General features: G+C 38.2%; 1 protein-coding gene and 1 pseudogene across 1 annotated transcript in view; both read left to right on the top strand.

Annotated features, from left to right (window-relative positions):
- LOC134795132 (uncharacterized) overlaps positions 1-5,068 on the top strand; it is a 33,968-nt pseudogene extending 28,900 nt beyond the window's left edge.
- LOC134794892 (head-specific guanylate cyclase) overlaps positions 1-22,478 on the top strand; it is a 123,783-nt gene that overhangs the window by 38,023 nt on the left and 63,282 nt on the right. The window contains exon 2 of the mRNA XM_063766731.1: positions 21,899-21,972. Within this exon, the coding sequence (XP_063622801.1) occupies positions 21,899-21,972 (74 nt within the window). The remainder of the gene's footprint in view (positions 1-21,898; positions 21,973-22,478) is intronic.

Raw genomic sequence — 22,478 nt, 5'->3', positions numbered from 1 at the left:
ACCCCCGATGCTCTGGCTATGGTAGCGGTCAGGGCATTAGCGGGGTCAGGGGTGCTAAGAATCTCCGGCAAAGATCCGGCTACCCGCCCCGACGACGACTGGCCCTGGTAACACACAACATACGCACTATAAGGACTGACGAAAAGATCTGCGAGCTGGAAGAGGAACTGAGCAGGTTACACTGGGACATTGTAGGGTTATGCGAAGTCCGTAGAGAGGGGGAGGACACGACAACCCTGAAGTCTGGTAACTTGCTCTACCACCGGGAGGGCGACCAACAGTCCCAAGGTGGTGTCGGGTTTCTCGTTCACAAGTCCCTCGTAAACAACATAATAACCATCGACAGTGTGTCGAGCAGGGTGGTATACCTAATACTCAGAATATCCAAAAGATATTCGCTGAAGGTCATTCAGGTATACGCACCGACCTCGTCACACTCCGATGATGAAGTAGAGGCTATGTATGAGCAGGGCCGGATTAACCCTAAGTCAAAGTAGGCAACTGCCTAGGGGCCCCGCCTCGGCTAGGGGGCCCCGGCGGCTCAGCGCACACCAAATAAAATTTTGTTCCATAGGGTCAAAATTCATGAGTAATTTTTTTATTCTTATAATAATGAGTATGCTTTGTTATTGTTTTTTTTCGATCAATTCTTTAAATTAATGAAATACTGTAATAAAATTGAAGCAATACGTTACAGTTTACGGGGCGTATTCTGCGTACCTGTTGTAAAGTTGTAATAATAGGGGTTTTCAGGAAAAATGGTTCAGTTTTTTTCGAACTTTTGGGTTATTTCGACTCAGAATCACGAGGACTAGGTATTGATTAAAACAAAGAAAAAGAAAGAAGATGTAAGTGTCCCCAGTTTTTCATAGGAATGCTCATAGGAACGCAACGGCCGCAGCGTCAGAGTCGCTGCGTCAGTGTCGCAACGTTAACTGACGCAGATTCGCTTCCGAGCGGCGCGACTCCGGCGACAGTCGCAGTTGTTATTCCTTACGGTGCAGACGTGATGAACCGATTAATTATGAAAATATTATTAGAAGAAGAGGAGGATGACGATCTTTTGCTTCGTTACTTTTACTGTGGAGCGAAGCCTACCCAACTCAATTTTCAAAAGTAGAATAGGGTAAAGGCACTTATAGCATCTTGAAAAAAAAAAGCATTTAAACGAGAACGATGACAAATTCAGGAGCTTTAATATTCATTTTTTAGATATTCTAATTATTGACATAAGCTCAAAACCACGTGCGATCGCAGCGACTGCGCGACAGTGCTTGCGCAGACGTAGCACGGCCGCTATCGCCGAGCGATACTGACGCGGCGCCACTGTCGCTACGATAGTGACGCTGCGCTCGGAAGTAAGTTCATACATTTCCATACTGCATAATACTATCGCTCTGTCGCCGCGTCAGTGTCGCTGCGTTAGTGTCGCCGGAGCCGCTTTGCTCGGAAGTCTACCTTTAGCCTTTGGCCTCGCTGCGCAAAGCTCGGCCTGGTGTCGCTTTTTAATACAATGGACATTGGTTCGTGTCTGTACTCAACTATTTATCCTGAAGCCTGATGAAACACGGCTTTGACTTCGCATGAAAGCTCGCCTCACTGGGGAAGTTCGGACTTTTAGGCCCAGGTGAAAATCGGTACCCGGCCTTTTAACACGCTTTCACAATTTGCGATATTGTTAACAAAAAATTTCGCGCTCGCTGCGCTCGCGATTAAATTTGCTTCTTTAATTGACCCTGTATCTACATGTTAGCTTCACTGGTGAATTAATAGAATTAGACCAAGATAAGTCTGCAATGATTTTAATAGCATACGCAGTGCAAGTGTTTTAGTTATACGTCATAATTTCATAGAAGTTTTGACGTTTTGCGAGTGCTATCAAAATTGTTGCAGGCTTATCTTGGTCTAACTCTAGTACTTAATTTAAGTAATTTTAACATATGGGAATTCTGTATTATTAGGTTGATTCTATAGTCAGACCGTAAAAAGTCTGCAGCGATTTTGATAGCCCACGCAGTGCAAGTGTCATTTTAAACGTCAAACTTCTATGAAATTATGACGTATACATAACACTTACTCTGCGTGGGCTATCAAATCCGCTGCAGACTTTGTTTGGTGCTACTCTAATCATGTGGCTCGGCTTTTGGTCTTATGGTCGGACAATCGCTGTTCAGTCTCGCAAAATATGAACTATTGAGAAAATCTACTTTGCGGCACCAGTTGAGCTTAGCCTTTAGCCTCGCTTAAAATTTGCCATTAGAGGTAGATAATAGGCAAGTGACGCTGAAGCTCTCATCTTTGGTATTCCACTGGGAATTGGCCTTAAGCCGAAAGGGCTCTCCCCACACTTGACGCGACGCGGAATCCGCAAAAACCAATAGAATAAAGCTTTATGTCCACGCAATACGAGCGAAAAAGACATCTTTCGATTTGGATCGGCTCGGCCGACGCCTGAAGATTGAAATTAAAAACGCAAACTTATTTCCCTGTACTGAAAATGCTGTGTGCAGAATTGACTGTAGGGGGCCCCGAGCCTCGCACTGCCTAGGGGCCCCGGCATGCTTAATCCGGCCCTGTGTATGAGGACGTAAGTAGGGCCATACATACTTCTAAAACCTACTTTACTGTTGTTATGGGAGACTTCAACGCAAAGTTGGGCAAGAGAAGCGGTGATGAGTTGAGAGTGGGGCAATTTGGGTATGGGCAACGGAACCCTAGGGGTCAGAGGCTGGCCGACTTTCTGGAGAGAGAGGAACTCTTCATGATGAACTCTTTCTTCCAGAAACCGCCTCACAGGAAATGGACCTGGATGAGTCCTGACGGTTCCACGAGAAACGAGATAGACTTCATCATGACCGACAAGAAACGGATATTCAGTGATGTCTCTGTGATCAACAGGGTAAAGACCGGTAGTGATCACCGAATCGTAAGAGGCTCACTAAATATCAATATTAAACTTGAAAGGTCCAGCCTGATGAAGTCTACGCTCCGACCTACTCGAGCCCATGTTCAAAACCCCGAAAGCTTTCAACTCGAGCTCTCTAACCGCTTTGCTTGCCTAGAGAACTTGGCTTCAGTGGACGAAATCAACGACGGGCTAGTGGAAACTGTCCACACAGTAGGGTCTAAGTTTTATAGACCCCGCCGTAAAGATAGACCTCAGAAATTGACCGAGCAAACCTTAAACCTCATGGCTGAACGACGCTCGCTACAGCTGCAGTTTCCCGATGACGCGAAGTCATATAGGCAGCTCAATAGACGTATATCTAAGTCCTTGCAACATGATCTGCATCTCTTTAATACTAACCGTATTAAAGAGACTATTGAGCGAAACCAAGGCTCCAAAGTGTTCGCAAAGGACAAGTCTATTGGGCAAAGCCAGCTGACAAAACTGAAACGGGAAGATGGCAGCATAGCGTCGAGCAAAGCGGAGGTTTTAGGCGAGATCGAGAGGTTCTATGGACAGTTATACACTTCGATCGCAAAGCCCGTTGACAGTTTGGTAGGAGATCGAAGAGCCAAGCTGTCCCGACATTATACCGAAGATATCCCGGACATCAGTCTGTACGAGATTAGGATGGCCCTGAAGCAGCTTAAGAACAACAAGGCGCCGGGCAAAGACGGAATCACTTCAGAGCTTCTGAGAGCGGGTGGAACACCGGTACTTAAAGTCCTCCAGAAGCTCTTTAATTCCGTCTTGTCCGAGGGCAAAACGCCTGAAACATGGAATAGAGGCGAGGTGGTGCTGTTTTTCAAAAAAGGTGATAACAACCTATTGAAGAACTACATACCCATCACGCTTCTGAGCCATGTCTATAAGCTATTTTCAAGGGTCATCACGAACCGTCTCGAACACAGACTTGATGACTTCCAGCCTCCCGAACAAGCCGGTTTCCGAAAAGGCTATAGTACCATAGACCACATCCATACGCTGCGGCAAGTTATACAGAAGACCGAAGAGTATAACTTGCCATTATGCTTAGCGTTTGTGGACTATGAGAAAGCCTTCGATTCGGTGGAAACATGGGCGGTGCTTGAGTCTCTTCAGCGATGCCATATTGACTATCGGTACATCGAAGTGTTGAAGTGTTTGTATAGTAACGCCACCATGTCGGTCCTAGTACAGGAGCAGAGCACGAAGGCGATTCCATTGCAAAGAGGCGTAAGGCAGGGAGACGTTATCTCTCCGAAACTGTTTACTGCCGTAATGGAAGACGCCTTCAAGCTCCTGGAATGGCAAGGACTTGGCATCAACATCAACCCATACATCACTCACCTTCGGTTTGCCGACGATATCGTAGTCATGGCAAAGTCGATGGAGGAACTCAGCATGATGCTCGATGACCTCAACCGAGTTTCACAACGGGTGGGCTTGAAAATGAACATGGACAAGACGAAACTTATGTCAAATGCCAATGTTGTGCCCATCCCAGTCTCTGTTGGGAACTCGGTACTCGAAGTTGTTGACTCGTACATCTACCTAGTACAAGTAGTCCAATTAGGTAGGTCCAACTTCGAGAAAGAGGTCAACCGCCGAATCCAACTCGGTTGGGCAGCGTTCGGGAAACTACGTACTTAATGTCTTTTCGTCCGACATACCTCAGTGCCTCAAGACGAAAGTCTTTAATCAATGTGTGTTACCAGTGATGACTTACGGCTCCGAAACGTGGTCTTTCACTATCAGCCTCATCTCAAAACTCAAAGTCGCTCAACGAGCTATGGAGAGGGCTATGCTCGGAGTTTCTCTGCGTGATCGAATCAGAAATGAGGAGATCCGTAGACGAACTAAAGTCACCGACATAGCCCACCGGATTAGCAAGCTGAAGTGGCAATGGGCAGGCCATATTGCACGCAGAGAAGATGGCCGATGGGGTCGAAAAGTGCTCGAGTGGAGACCACGGACTAGCAAGCGCAGCGTAGGACGTCCACCCACAAGATGGACAGACGACCTTGTTAAGGCCGCCGGAAGTCGCTGGATGCGGGTCGCTTCCAACCGGTACGAATGGAGGTCCAAGGGGGAGGCCTATGTTCAGCAGTGGACGTCTTATGGCTGAGATGATGATGATGATGATGATTTAAGTTTAGTTTTTAATTAGTTTTATGATTAGATTATGTGTTATTTTATATCTGATGATAAATACGATGTACTTACCTAGTGTTTTTAGAATGTTTCCTTTTTTTGTTCTACTTAACTAATCTCCTAACTCATATTAATGGATCCTATTTTGCTCGGTCGATAATCAAAATATTAACAATCTATCTTAAATGTACATTACAAGCTAATAATATATAGATTTAACTTGCAGCACATATATTAACTCATTCAAAAACAATATTCAAATTTCATTCAAATTAAATTAAATTTTAAGCTGAAAATCAATGTGTTGCTTTTGTATGAATAAATTTGTGTCGATAGGTACCTAACGAGTAAACGGGCACTTATCAGAAATCGTTGTGCGCTTTGTTACGAAACACTAAAACGTTAAAATATCGAGAAAAGTTAAAATATTTGTTCAAAATGTTCAATAACATTTTAGATATTGTCTCAGTCGTTTCTTTTTCCTTTGAACGTGCGAGTATTTCACCAACAAATGTTTTATTACGATACAATATTAAGAAATAGGCAACTGTTTTTCGTTAAATTGTTAAGAAATATGCCCCTTAAATAATCCTGCCATCTTATAAGCGATTACTGAGAAAGTATCTGACATTGAATTTAAGTGTCACAGGCCAATTTAAACGATATCATAATCATTTACCTACTTATTGCAAACCATGGTATTACAGATGTTCTTAAAATTAAATAAGTACAGCCATGGACCCTACTAGTAATAGGGCGTGACATCTAACTAATGTAATTCAGTTATCTTCCAATACACTCGTACTCGTTAGTAACTTACATGTATTGACGTGGGCTAAAAGCACGTAAATATGATTCAAATATCATTCTGATGTCAGTAGTACGTTCGAATTGGCCTGTCGTCTTGGACGATAGACCGTCTAATAGAGCCCGTCAAACAAAGTGTTCGAGTCTAGAATAATATAAAAGGTCGAGGCCTGAAATAAATTGAATCTATCGAATAAGGTAAACGGCCCTAAGTTCGTGTTAGTACGTTATTTCGTTAGTTTTGTTTCTGTCGCAAATAATAAGGAATTCAATTACTTTTTATTCTAATTATACATATGAAAAAAATCTGTATTATTTAATCTCTTCAATAAAGTAATAACCAATATTTTAGTAATTAAACTGAGAGTAATACGACGGTCGAAACTGTCAGAGGGCCGCGAACAGCTGTGTTGTATGCGTGCACTTTTTTTAGGCGTAAGGTGCGCGCTCTCACTTGTTAAGCTTATAGGAAGGAAAAGCTAAACCCATTCGAATAAAAGTTTTTGGGAGTGTTTCTGTGGGTTCCTTAGTAATTGATTTGATAAGAAAAAAGATTGAATATATGCATAGAAATAACTTAAAATTGCAATAAATCGACTCACGAAATAGCGGTCATTTTATTTTTCGTGTGTCTCCTATTTCGTGCCACTAACGAATCAAGGATTTTCTAGATACATTTTGAGTGCTTGTTTTTAAATATAACAACGAAGATAATTAAAAAAATAAATTAGTAAACAATTAATGTATTTCATGAAGTTTCGTATGAGCGAAATTCGGTATATGTTTTTTTCACTAGAATTCTCATAAAACGAGTTTGAATGTGACCCGAGTTAAAAATTTTAAGGTATATTCCACGTATATTCTCATATTAACTACTAGCACAATTTTATTTATTATTCAATTTATTTGATTATTTTTGTGTATGTTTATATTTAACGTATAAGATAGTAAATTATTTTTTGTAAATAATTTTTATTTTTTAATTTATTTTAATTTTAATTTTAATTTAATTATTTAAATAGTTTGGCTCTTAATCACGTATTAAAGTACCCATATGGTTTACAAAGTCTTAATTCAACCATTAAAGACGACGAGTACAAAAAACTTTAAGCTAGCTCTCAAATTTTTTTTTTAAAATATTATATTTAATTTACCGACCGTTAAATATAAATGATTATCAGCAAATTATCACCAATTACTCTAAGAAAACTTTATGCCGAAACAGGGGACACGAATTCACGAACTTAGGAGCTCACCTAAATTTGTATCACGAAATGGGAGCCAAATAAGAGGTTCACGACAAAATTCATATAAAATAAAGTTTCAACTAAAACCCTACAGTTTATACATTAAATTATCAACAAAGAACTAATATAACTTATTCAAAAGCTTTCAAGGTAATGATATGCTTAGTAATATTTAAAAAAATATACAAACTCTCAACTCACTCTCAAGAGCCTTAACCTGCCGAAACATGGGCCCTTTACCTTAGCCCTTCAGTAAATGAATTGATAAAAGTACACAGTTCGAAAGGCTTGAGTGAGATTAAATCGGGTAGGTCTAAAGTTGGATTACATTCGGTTTTCTATGAGGGAACTCTATATAATAGTGTGATTTTGTAAACATAATTTACCTCAAGATTTATTCGATTTCGTAGTAAAAGACATTCAGTAAATTTATCTTACGGAGTACCTACGGATAGGTACGAGTAAAAGTTAAAAAAAATATCCTCTACAAAAATGTCACCATTCTAAGTCCTCAATTGGTGACATTGCTTTCTTTATACGATATACATATAAACTCCGTGAGACTCGAACATATTAAAATCCTCAAAAACGGATCGAAACATGTCAAGCGTTTATTTGACTAAAGGGGCCCACTGATTAACAGTACGCCGGACGGTATCGGCCTGTCAGTTGATCGGAACTGACAAAATTTTGCTCTAACTGACAGGCCGATACCGTCCGGCGGACTGTTAATCAGTGGGCCCCTTTAGGCAATAAATAATACGTGTGTAATCCATTTAAAATTATTTTACGATACATAATATACTTCGCTCGTCTTTAGAACATAAAGTCAAATATTTGGCTTATGAGCATCGGGTCACCTCATTTTAACCTACTTATACATATTTAATCAAAATTGTGGAGAAGTGCTTAATAGAAGGTAATAATATGGAGTCGTAATTATGCGTAATTTCAGAGTTTCAGCGCAAAGGGCTTCAACGCTATTATTTAACTTTCACCCGACCCCTCAGTTTATCTGTCAGATGTTTAAAGGGTCGCATCTTTTGAAGATCAAAACGAAATGCCCCTTTGAATCATAAAAAATAACTCGGTGAAATTTAAGAAATTTTGTAGGATATTAGCTTTTAAATTTAGAAGCATTACAAACAAAAAAAGGTTTTTCTTTACGGTTTTGTACTAATACGCATTGAATTATTTAAAGGAAAATGCTTACATATTCGTCATGCTCGTCATGCGATTATGACAGTGATGTATCCTGTAGCAGCCTAAGGGGTCCCACCCATTACCAATCCGCCTGCAGTCTCTGGTCCCATGGGGCGGTCTGCCGTCCCAGGCCAATAACGTCAACAGCCTCTACACACATAAGCGATTATTGCCTGCCGGCAGTGCCGGCAATGGCCTGCTTCCACCTCTGCAGCTACACACTAGCAGTTGAGAGTCCTCAGTTTTCGCCCCAAGACCACGGACTGTCCGGCCGATCTCTGTCGAGGCTGACCGGTATCGTAAAGCGGTCGCACACTCGGTTCGTATTAGTCGTCAGGCCGAAACCTGAAATGGAACTGTTAGAGTGTGTGACTTTTTGCGATTAACTGACAGACTAATACAATACACTTAGGGTCGGTTGCACCACACCGTCTGTCACCGTTAAGGAGTTCGCAAATTTTTTTTTGTATGGGAAGTCTCATAGTTGACTGCTGACTGCTGAGTGACGTCAGTCAGTCCGTCAACTGTGGTTGGTGCAACTGACCCTTAGTACTTAATTCAAAGGATCATAAAGGTCAAACACATCTTGAGTATATGCCAAAATAGTGAATGCTTCCACTAAACTGTTATAAATAAGCTACAACGAAATCATTTGCCATGTGACCTAATTAAGTGTATATAATTGCCAAATTGCAACCGCAAAGCTTTACCTAATTCGCTTGTTATCCAGCAGTTTTCATTTTCTGCTATTCTGACTTGATAGTACCTAAGCCATTCGTAAATTAAGTTAAATGCACCTCGGGGTGATGTAGAGATAACAGTCCGTGGCTCCTGGATTTGTGAGCTAATTTTGTTGCCAACTGGAGTTTATACGGTTAAGTTATGAGTTGCACTTCTGACAGGGTTATAATGAGGCATTCATTGTTTTAATTTGTGTTACTCTGTCATGTTACTTTGCCTGTGTGCTTCATTATTGTCATTCGTTTCTATTGTAGAGTCTAAAAGTGACATTCGGATGTCAACTGCAGTTGCATTACTGCTGCGGTGTCGTTGTTGCTGGTGGCCGAGTTATCTGTCAATTTCTTTGATAAAATGAATGACATTTGCCGCCGAAATACTGCCGCGATTATGACGTTCATTACGTCGCTCATTCAATCTAGGAGATTCACAAATACAGCGGCGGCAACAAGGATGCCGCAACAGTAATGCAGTTGACATCCGAATGGCACCCTTAAGGTGACAGTCCATTTCCAACGACAGCAGCACTACCATTCATTTTACTATGGAAATTGACAATATACCGACGCGTTCGTACTAGTAGTGCAGCTGCGGTCAGAAATGGAATGTTACCCTTACGTTAAGCAAATCCTGATTGACATAAGGGCCATATTTTTTACTTAGTTTAACACAAAGTTTCAATACATAAAACAGCATACTGAACCCTTTGAACGCCACGCATATCGTCATCGCATCGTCAACTTTGTACTTTGCTTTGTACTTTGTATTGGATTGAGCCGCGCGCGTCAGTTTACATTTTTTGGTGATCAAAGGGTTAAGTATGAGCCGTATGATAAACAGATATATTTAATTGTGAAAAATTTAATCAACTTCAAGAAAATTTGCAAGTACTTATGCAAATTCCGATTCAATGAATGTAATTTAATGATAGACATAAACGTGTTCTAAATTTTCGTAGACTCCACAGGTATATAATAATATTTTTGATACCATATAAGATTTTGTAGGTACAGAATGTCCACGCTATACAGGGTGTGGCCCTTAATAAGAGCAAAAAATGAAAGTACATACCCTTTAACTAATCAGGAATTAAGTCCAAATAGTTTCAATTAATTAAAATGAAAAAATATTTTTTTATTATTTTCTAACAAAATTAATCGACCCAGCAATGTACTGCAGACATTATATTATGTGTCCAGTCGGAATACTTGACATTGACATTTACGATCGTTTTCAATAATATTGAAAAACGTATTAATATTGCTTTATAAACATATGCAATTCTAATTAAATAGTCACATCTTTCAACATTACTTAACAGTTTTCTTATCAAATAGACCTGACGGGCAAAAGGGCGAAATGAGATGCTATAAAGTAACTTGAGCTGTTTATTACGCAGTTTGAACAAAAATTGCGCACTTTTATAAAATCACTGATAATAATTATGTCAATCTTACTGGATAACCACTTCACGATTCACGAGCTAACTTGCACTTTTAAAATTTCGTAAGAATGTTTCCTTTTCACGACAACTACTACTACGAACGACGGTACAACCTGTTCTCCGTTTGACTCCGCTCCTACACGACATCGACATGTGCAATACTAGGTGTAGGGCCTTCTCAAAATTCTCAAAACCAACGATGAATTTCACAGCTAATTCATCTGGCTGTACACGGAGTACGGTCACAACCAGAATCACATTTGGTGCACCCACATTCGTAGCTCTGAGTTGACAATAAAGCTCGGTTAACATTTACTCTTGTTTCGTTAATATCATGTTACATAATTATTTCACGTGCATAGCGGATTAGTTCATAATTAATTTTATTATTTTGATTTAGCATCTTGACGTACATTGTCATATGACAAATACGTATGTAGGTAGTAATAGAGTAAACAATCCCTGAAAAATTTGCAATGCGTGGTTTATGTCTTGTGACTGTGAAGGTTTAATACAATAATTATGAACTTTTTGAAATGCGACGCACTCCGGTAGAAAACAGTGGTAAATATCTAGAGTCTGTGCGTAATGAATGAAAAGAAGAATTATGAACTTTACTTATAATAAAACAGCGGCTATTCGGTGTTGAATGTTGCATTCCACATTCCCAGAATGGTGCATCATACTACCCAGATACTTGTACTGATCGCACATAGTGACTAGTTGCCCATCGATGGAAATTGGGCTTAGCATATCCCTCTACATCTATCGCTTCATGTAAATAATTACATCACCAAGAAAAAAATAATGAACAAACACGTATAGTTACTGCGTTTATTAATCTTAAACAACTACATAACACAAGTTACTTACATTAACACAACCAACAAATTTATAAGAATAACACTTTTCAGCTTCCATTCATTATCTTGCCCGATAAATTGCTTTTTGGTTTTTCTTTTTTCGATGTGATGTATCATTAAGTATCCTTATTTTATCAAATGACTTCATTATGTATGAGGTACTTTTTCTTCTCTAGACGACTTCTGGGTCAGATCAATAGAATACACATAGTTCTGATTTTTTGGTGCTGGTGGTTGTCCAAAATTGCGGAGTATTCTCTGGTATACCGCCAACAACTGACTCGAATATCACGGCCTGCACGCTGGCTGATAGGCTACACCGCCGACCTGGGCCCCGGGTACAGGCTCGTTGTCCCGCAAACGTGGCACTACGTTCAACGTTGACGATGACACTGTCAGTCTGCCTCCGATCGGGAAATCGATTGCGGTGCAACAGCTTGGTTTGAACTTCTTCTGGCTCCACCGTTCAATCATGTAATTAAATCATAAATAAGATTGGATTACATAAATAATTGTTGTGCATTCGCTTGACAGTTGTCAATATTGACAAAGTTCAAAGCATTTTTCTAATAGGTAGGTAATGAAGTTAAGTATTTTATGGAGGTTTTTATTACGAAATTAAATTAAGTATTTTTAAAACTATTTCCATTACATAGCAAAAAAAGTTATTTTGAGTTTGTCATCAAAACATATCGTGTCATTGCATATTGAATGAGTTCTGATTTCTTAATAATAAGAGCTACTTTTCTCTGTATTAATTTTTAAAATAAATTGTACTAAAAGGCGCGTACCAAGACGTCCCGGTACCATGACATCTTACGACAGACAAGCGACCGTAACGCAATGTGAAAATCCATTGCTTGCTAAACTTGACTTAAAATTAAAATATCTCCTAAATTAAGAATTTTGAACCATCGGGACCACTTGGTGGTAACTTTGGGTACTCCAAGGAATCTCCAGTTTGATTTTTTGCTCTTATTACAGGCCACACCCTGTATAAGATAAGCAAATCAAACACATATTTTGTAGGTACTTGTCAACGATACCTGTCAATGATTACCGCATGGATACACGGCGCGATTCGGGAAATGAATTAAGAGATTCACTAGATATGAAATAGTAAAGATATGTGACGTTCTACGGCAAAAGGTACCATTGCCCCGGCTGAATATTGGAGCGGCGTTAATAATAGCGTAAGCGCCAGCCGCCTTAAGGTACCTTTTGCCGTGGAACGTCACATATCTCTACTATTTCATATCTAGTTAATCTCTAATTCATTTCCTAATCGCGCCGATAGGCAATATCAGTTGTCACAACTGTCTGCCTGCTACAAAATAATAAATAATAATAAGATATCGAAAAACTTGCCTAAATAAAACTTGTAACATATTTATCATTATCCATCATATATCGTAATAAGGATATAAGCAGCAGCTGTTACCCAACTAAGACGGTCTGTGGCAATCCAATACAAACATTGAGGTAACATCTGGCCATTAATGTGTGTAATAATTACTGTGAATCCGAATCCCGTTTGCGACGTACGGAGTATCTGCTAATTCTGTAGGCAAACAGGACAGGAAGCCCTTATTTATGGCATATAACACAATAAGGAAATAGGGAAAAGTGTGGACTGAATGTAGATGTAGTGACAAAAATTGAGAAAGGTATGTTAGGATGGTTTGGACATGTAGAAAGAATGAGTGAAAGAAGGCTAACAAAGGGAGTGTATAAGGGAGAAGTGGAAGTGGGAGTTGGAAGGAGTAGATCTCGGCGGACTTTCTCTGATCAGATCGGGGAAATCCTGAAGAAAGGCCAGGTCAAGAGCACCCTAAACCGGCGAGCGTGTATGAGGGATGTTATGAAAGTGAAGGAAGCGAAAGAGGTATGTCAGGATCGTAGCAAGTGGAAATCCGTGGTCTCTGCCTACCCCTCCGGGAAATAGGCATGATTATGTATGTATGTATAATACAATAATAAATAAATATTATAGGACATTTTTATACGAATCGACTAAGCCCCACGTTAAGCTCATGAAGGCTTGTGTTGTGGGTACTTAGACAACGACGTATGTATATATAATTATTTATATACCTACATAGAATATAATCATGACTCAGGAACAAAATATCTGTGTCACACAAATAAATGCCCTTACCGGGATTCGAACCCGGGACCATCGACTTCATAGGCACTACCCACAAGGCCAGACCGGTTCTCAAAGTACAATAAGTACAAGGGTATATGGATATCTATTTAAGGTCATCGTTTTATTAATAGGTTACCAATTTAATTTGAAATATGGTTTAGCTCTCGCAACGGCTGAACAGTCTTTTGTCAGTAAAAAAGATAATATAATCGTAACATGGACTTTTATTTAAACAGAAAACACACTAAAATTCACGATTGAAATAATTTTAATAGGTTTCTTCTTATGAAGTGATTTATAAAACTTTTACCATCAATATTGTCTGAAAATGTACTCCGAGGCTTTGACTTGAGCCGTTTACGTTACTAAACTAGTGACTTTTTAGTGAATGTATTTTTTTTTGTTTTTGTCTCTACCATGTTTCCTCTGAAATATTTAAAGTCGATTATTATAGTGCAACGGTAGCGAATCTGAGGGCCGAAATTAATTTATTTCATGTCTTTATAACGTTAAAACTAAAATTCTGGCGCATAAAAGCTCTAAAAAGGTATTGCAGTATTAATCTCGTAAATCGAACTAGAGTAGTTGCTATTTTAATCACTGGTGCTATCCGTAATAAATTAATCCTCTCCAGCTGAGCTATGCTTAATCAGTCCGGCTCAGAGCAATTTGCGAGGCTTTGCACTGCAGTCGGCCTCGGACAGCTGCGATACTCTGATCTTGGTAATATAATAAACAATTTACATGGTTTGGGGCAAACCAACTATATCAATATTAGGCGATTATTGAACATATTTGACAATGTATAGCAATATGATTAAGGAATATACTAAAAACAACATAAAAAGTTATCGCTGGAACAGATCCCTAAGTGTCGTAATGGGCTGGCTTAGATCACAAATCAAAATTTCGATAATCAGAGCTACAAGCATGTGCAATGTGCATAAGTATGTTGGGGTAATATCGGATGCGGGAGAAGAACGTCGGAAATTCATTTGCGCCAAAATAGGCTTTATTTCTTAATTTTGACAACAATGTGCAAGACGCTATTTTATTGCACTTCGGGCACCAGTGTCCCTCCGCCGCTCAGTGATGTCGGATGGGTGCTATGCGCCTTTAAAGAGAGCAAGGTAATTTTGGTAATTTTTCTGGCCATCCGGTCTTCGCCCTGTAATGTATGTCCTGTATTGTGATAAAACTGTGGTTGTTTTTGTGATTCAGTTGATGTCAAAATTCGTTTTGAAGGTTTATCTTTAAATCAATCAATACCCTTGCAGATAAAGATCGGATAGCAACAATCTGACCTTTACCCATTTAAAAAACAGCAGTGATTGTCAAACTTTGAATTTTTATGACTGAAATAACTCTGTTTTTATCGTAATTATTTCGTTCCTTTATTTTTATTCGAGGACGGTGATTCAAAAGAAAGAGATTTTAGCAGTGTACGTACTATATATGTATAAATGTATTACTTAGGAAATTGTTTCTATCGACATATCACACTTTGAGAGCCACAGATTTACCAAATTTTCGTATATGGGTCAAGATCGGATGCAAAAATACAAAAATTTAAACATTTAATGAGAACTTTTAAGTTTCTAGTTATTCGTAGCTGAAATTCATATACGTTGGAGGAGGTTAAACATCGGATATACTCTTTTAGATACCTTATTATCTGAGCTAAGAAGCGTTTTTTTTTCGCCATCCGATATTAACCCGTGATGATAAATTCATCGTTACCCCCGAATAAAAATGTGTCTCATCTTTACACTCGTATAAAACTGAAACCGTTGAACATTGAAGGTTGTCAATATTCAGGCCTAAACTACGGTTATTATTCAACTATTTGCACCATATTTCTAGAAGCTGACACGTACTGAGATCGAGACAAAAAAATATTGCGCGAGGTCTCCCAATTAGTTTCAAATCCGTCCGGTATTACCCCAACATACCTTACGCGGTACACGGCACAGATTTAAATCCACAAAAAAAATCCTAGGCTTTGACGACGGAGCAGCCCTACCGCAGCCCTAGCCCTAACCCACCACTACCAACCAACTCGCTTCAAATGTGTATTTTTATTTCCTTATTTCAGTTCGAATAAACTTGTTGTTGCCTTACATATAAAGTTAACTTAAAAATACTTAAGAAAAAAATGGAAAATTAATATGGCTCTCTAAATTTGGTCCCCTGGGCACGGTGACGATCACGCAGGCGGCATTGCTACGCAAGATTGCGTTATTAGTCAGTCATAAAACTCATAAAAACGTCTTTTCCTGTCATAATCATAATATTCTTAAGGCATTTATCTAACAGGTATGATTCCTGTATTATAAATTCCCGTGTAAATGGGATACAATTTTGTTTACCGGGAGATATTATATCATCACAGGCGATTCGATTGCTTATTGCCTTCCGGGGTGTTAAGGATATTGAACAACATTTATTTATTTTATTTTATTTTTCCTCGTGTAACGATAATTGTATGTTTCATGCCAGAATTTCGATTCCCTTTAAGATATAAGCCGGAATCACGCAACGAGTGTGTATGTATGCAGCCATTATACAATTTTTATTACAATTTAATTTGATTCTTTTGACTCATTCACATTTTGAGAGGTTTGTATTACTGTTTGTTATGTGTTTAGTAAATATGATGACAATGGGGTTGGCCGGTCGAAGTATTTAGCAGATGGCGCCAGCATAGCTTGCTCGGTCAATCCCTAGAATTGTGTCAAATTTTTGTTTTTTTTAATGCCCTGGATACCGGGTGCATTACATTTGTTATAATTACTTTTCATATAAATTATAGTTTGATATATCGTTATTTTGAATAACGTAATAAATGGCATACTACCGTAATACCTAATTAACAGTATACATAATGTTATTATTGGTATAATGGTCATAAGGTATATTTACACTTCGTCTAATATACATTGCCATAATTATTACATACTCTAAAGCTTATTTGTTATAACAAGTTACATCACATAATTATTTATGTAGCATAATAGACAGTTGCCAACCCCATTTTAACTCCCTTTTTATTCGATATACGTAAACGCCGCGCCGCTAGACAGATCGTCAAACGTTACCTAAGGTTTAAGGTCAGATCATGATTATATCTAGGAATTTCATGATTTTGCGAAATTTACGATCATTCGCCGACATATGTAGGTATTGTAGGTATGTATGTGTTGTGGCATATATACCACAAAGGGCTATAAAGTCAGCTGAGATAAGTGCACCCAAGGGAGCAGCTAGGACAAATAAGAGATTAAAAGCACTTTCACTGACTGCTCTTTTTTTTCTATACTGGGAAAAGTGCGAACTCTAACTATTTGTGCTCAATTTAATTTATTTAATTACTTACCTACTTGTTCTTCGCCTAGTCTGTGCATTTTACTATCTTTATTCAGCTGCTCTCAGTTCTATTTGCAAGACTTTGAGATGTTAATATCCTGCCTGGACATACTTGGTAATTATACGAGATCGGGAAACTACTACGCTAATACCACTGAGAATACTAAGTAAGTACATACCCAGTATGTATTTCTATATAAGTAGATATATTTTTTTTTCTGGTACAATACAATTTATTGTAATATGTTAAGTATTTATAAAGGTTCGATAAAAATAATACAGTATAATGAGTAACATAAAAAGATTAAAAACCAAATTTAAAAACTAAAATTAAAAATTACCTAAAATTAAAAACTAACTAAAATTAAAAACTAACTAAAATTAAAAACTAACTAAAATTAAAAACTAAACTAATCTAAATTAAAGTAAATCTAAAAAAGGCCCCCGCGGCATTGTGCCAAAGATGCTGGCAGCATTCCCTCGCTGAATGGCAATACTAATGCGTTGCGAGAGAAAGCTGCCAGCTCTCTGGTGACCGGTGGTATCGGCCAGCTTTTTCGTCACTATAACTACTGTTGGTCTTTACTATAAAAACTAAAAAAATATATATAGTAATCAGACCTTGATAAAGGCTAAAGGCGAATTCAGGGTACGTAGTTTTGCCAACCCTTATTTTCAATGAATTGCAATATTGGTACCGGGGTTTGATGATAATATTTCTATGTTTCTACAGATGTAGTGTATAATTATTTTCCTTCGTATTTTCACGGAAACGTACTCGTACGAATGTGTCTTGCTATTTCAGTCAGTCTCGATACAAAAAGTGCTGAAGTTGACTGAAGTAGCATGACAAATACGAACCTTTCCGAGAAAACACGAAGGAAAACAATTATGCACGACATCTGTATACTTAGGTACGTGATTAATTGAGTAAGTAGGTCCATTATTTTGTTGATTATAAAATATTATTTTCAAAACCATTAGGTACTTATAGTTGAATTATCGAGAAGATGGAATTGCATTTGTAGTGGTTGTATGCTGATAGTACAAGAAAATAGAAAATTCAAATATAGAATGCCTGTAAACAAACAATACTACTACATATGCAATTCCACGCTCTCGATGATACGACTATACCTACCTAAACACATACTAAAATGGAGACGACAAATAGCATTACTCTGTTTTATATTAATGGATACTTTAGGTACTTTGACGTAGCTGATCTCCGAACGAATGCAAAATAAATTGATTGTTTGTGTGTGTTTACGAATAAAAATATTTCTATTATATTCTATTCTAAACAAATTAGAGAGAAACAAGCCAATCGAAGTCGTATTGTTAAGAGTGGCCAATTACTATGTAAGTGGCCAATAACTATAGCAGTCACCCTACTTATAGTTTTTTCTTAACACAAATTCACATATTTTACAGTGTATTTTCTTGTCAATTCTCAATCTGTTTTAAAGACCCATTTTGTAAACATTCTATTGGCGGCTAGCAAACAATAACAGCTCGTCCATTAGACACCCGACACCCGCGAAATCGTTTCATTTACCGAACCGCGTCATTTCACTTAAGGTGTCCGTTACGTTTCGGCTATTTAACGTTTCGTTTTGGGCGTGATACGTTATATTAATACTTATTTTCAACAATCACATATTGTTTAAATTGGAGTAAAAGAGAAAATGAGCTGCGGTGTTCGCGGTAGGACCTCAGAGGGCCTCTGTCGCACTTTTAAATTCGTACAAAAGTGCGACAGGGAGGCCTTCAGACGCCGTGCCACGTGACAGCTCTTGTGGCCTTGAGGCGGTGGTTTCAAAGATTGGCTATACAATCTGTGTCTGACCATCGGGCTTTAAATCCGGGGCTTGATTTTACTCGCTAAACTGAGCTACTTTTACTATGGGACTAACCCTAAAATCGGGGAAAATTTTTTGGCTTTTCCATAGAAAACGTCGACATCTGATCAGCCAAAATGTATGAAACGGTGAAAACTTTTTTCGGGATTTCGGGGTTGGTGCCATAATAAAAGTAGCTCAGTTTAGCGAGTAGAAACGAGCCCTAGATTTAAAGCCCCATGGTCAGACATACCCTGTATTATTCAATGTCTTATAGAAAACACTGAAACTTAAGCTTCCGAAATGTATAAATCTGTTTTATAAAATGTTTACACAATTTCGGGATAGTTCTTTAAAAGTCGTTCAGCAGGCGTATAATGGATGGTTTTATCCACGTGATAAAATATTAATATACCTAACTATCAGGGATGCCGAAGATCGGGCAAAGTGGACACGAAGGAGTCGGAAGGCGGACCCCGGGTCCTTGTGCACCGCGCGGGGGCACAGCCGGGATTGACGCTAGGAGGATGATGATGATATTGATGATGATAAAATATAACTATCACTTTTAAACACCGCGGGATAGAAAGTGACAGACACCGTTTTATCTCGCTATCACAAGAAGGACCATCATATCCGTACAGTAATTATTGATTTTCATATTCACTTTTCAGAGCAGTTTCCAGACGTGGCAAAACTTGATGTATCGGTATAGCAAAAAGTAGGTAGTCACAAAAGTAGGGCAGACAGTGTCATGTTTCAAGTTATTTTAATTTCCACGTCGGTGAGCGTGATCAATATTGAGGATGACAGTGCAAAGTGTCGCGAGTAAGGCTTCTCTGACCTTCGCTTAAGCTTATGTGACGTAAGGCTTTGGTCTTTTCGACATATCGCTTGAGACATTTTACTTAGACAGCGGAGTTTATACCTAAAAAAAATTAAGATATTATTATAAAACGCTAAAAAAAGACTTAGAAATATATTTTTTCATAAAAAATATAGATATTTAATAATCTGAAGGACTATAAAATATAAAAAACTTACCTCAGCATCAAATCTCTCTATTTAAAATGCTTCGTATACATTACACAGGTAAATGGTAAAATATTACAGGCATTATAAATATAATAGAGTCTGTGCGGAAAGAGACGATTCGTGAAATGTAGGGGAGCCCATACATTCTACGACTCTTCTCTTTCCGCACAGACCCTATAGTGTTTTGAAAAGTACGTTCAATAAAACTATCTATCAAGCACAGACAAGCTTAACTATTTTGAAATACGTGATACACGATCTTGACAATTCTTAGTCGTCGTATTATTGGTAAACATTGTTTTATAGCAACATAATCTAATAAAGTTTCAAAGTTAAATTTGAAGCAAGATGATCTTAAGGAAGTTGATCGAAAACCATCCACGATTCGTAAATCAATACCGTGATAGATTACCCGGACATTAATCAATCAATCTGTCCATTGTTCACACGCCATCTCATCAATCACATTTCACAAATTATAAATCAATTGAGACAGATCCACGTTAAAACAATAGTGTAGTGTCGTTTACAGGTAGATTAAAATAGTAATTTTGGCCATTTTTGGTAACATATCATACAACTTTGAGAACAAATCAGAGAGCCTACTGCAAACCACGTTCGACGTGTTGCTTTCCTGTCATACTTATGTACGAATTTACAAGTGCGGCAGAGAGGCAACACGTCGGACGTGATGAGCGGAGTATTGACTATTGCCGGTGACCAGTACATAACGACAGGGAATTCAAATGTATAAGTACCAGCGGTTTTCTCTCCCACTTATCCGTAAGTTTTATCACAGAGCTTGGAACTGAACAAGTGCCAAACTATTAATATAGTATAGAGATTATTTAAAGATTAGTTCATGGCAGGCAAATAAAAGATCTTGTTTACTCGGACATGATATATTTCATAAGCATACATTAAACAAAAAATTGTCATGAATAATGAATGATGTTAGTCTAGGGTTCAGCAGTAAACAATGGATTCTATGATTGATGAACGTAATGGTAGTAAGAAATGAATATTAATCGGTGAATTTAATGGCTCCACAAACTAATGAATAACGACCAACATTTCCTAGTAACAAAGTGACCGACCGTGGCTTACAAATAATACCATCCAATTTCACATTAATCAACAAGGATTTCGATACAATCTAGGTTCCTAGGAATATAAGATGAATTTGGCTATTCGGGTTGTTACCTACTACTAGAGTTAGACCTAGAGAAGTCTGCAACGATTATGATAGCACACGCAGTGCAAGTGTTATTTTAAACGTCAATCTTCTATGAAATTATGACGTATTAATAACACTTATGCTATCAAAATAGTTGAAGATTTTTCTTGGGCTAACTCTACTGCTACATTTGACTTACCGACAGTTTTGATACTTTTCAGTAAAGAAAATCTTAAGCTTGTGAATCGCTAAGTGTAAGACCCCAGCCTAACATATTTGCGCTACACATTCAATGTAACTACATTTTCTGAAAACACATTGTCTATCTTTCCTTACGTTTTCCTTGCGTGTCACGTAAAGTGATGCTTCAGTGACCTATGTTTTTTATGCGAGACGTCAACACTATTTCTATCTCTGTCTAGCTGCCACGTAATTTTTGATATAAGATTATTTTTCTGGTGTCTGTAATTTTTGGCTTAAACGCGATGTGACAGCAACGTCAGAAGAATATTACGTTACATATTTTTCATATAATATAATAATGTTTTTTTTTTTCTTTGCGGGAATTTTATCCATTAGCTTATTAATGTTTTTCAACGAAGCACAAAAAATATTATTAGTACTATGTAATATATTTCGAAGAGTAAAGCCACATACGCTATTAGGAGTAATTTGATAGACCTGTTTACTGTAGGTAAATAAAAGGAGGTAGGTACGTCTATTCATTTGTATTCAATGTTAGAGAGTGATTGACTATAACGGCGTAGGTACCTATCTATGATGAATCTAGCTCGTACACCTTTCTAAACATAGTCCCATAACGAGGCACCTACCTAACCAAAAGGTCTCGCTTAATTTGTTTACACTATCACAAAACGAGGCCAATGCCTGCGAACGAATCTGTGCCGTGTAATTATGAGGCTAAAGTCGCAATTTCTTTGTCCACAGAACGAGTCCCTCCACGCAGCTGTGACGTCATTAACGAAGAATCAAGCGGAGCACTACGACAGATACAACTGCCTGTAAGTATACAAAATAACTACTTGGAACAGGGATGTTGCGTATATCCGCATCCGCATCCGCAACCACGGAACTTCCGCATTATTTTCAAAATCCGCATCCGCATAAAATCTATGCGGAGCTTAATGCGGATGCGGATGTCGAATAAGTCGGTACAGGAGCGTCTTAGAGGCGGAGTAAGTGCTACGTAATTTCGTCATTACCTATAACGAAATCGTCTACTCGTACATCTACATAACAGTGGCGGATTTGCCCTAACGTCGCCCAAGTTACTGTTTAATAAATATAACGTACCTATACGTATACGTAGATTAGTAGTTAAGTTTGTAAATATGCATGCTTTTTTATGAAATATCAGATAATTTTTTTTTTTTAATATTCTTGCTCAAATACTAAACGTTTCGTTTTTTTTACTACTAAAATGTAATATTTGACGTTTTTTAAGTACCTAATCATGACATCCGCATCCGCGGATGTCACTAAATCTACATCCGCAACTGAACATCCC

This window comes from Cydia splendana, chromosome 11 (assembly GCF_910591565.1).
Source record: "Cydia splendana chromosome 11, ilCydSple1.2, whole genome shotgun sequence".
NCBI classification, from domain to species: domain Eukaryota; kingdom Metazoa; phylum Arthropoda; class Insecta; order Lepidoptera; family Tortricidae; genus Cydia; species Cydia splendana.
Note: the sequence above shows the minus strand (reverse complement) of the source record. Positions and strands in the feature narration are given on the sequence as shown.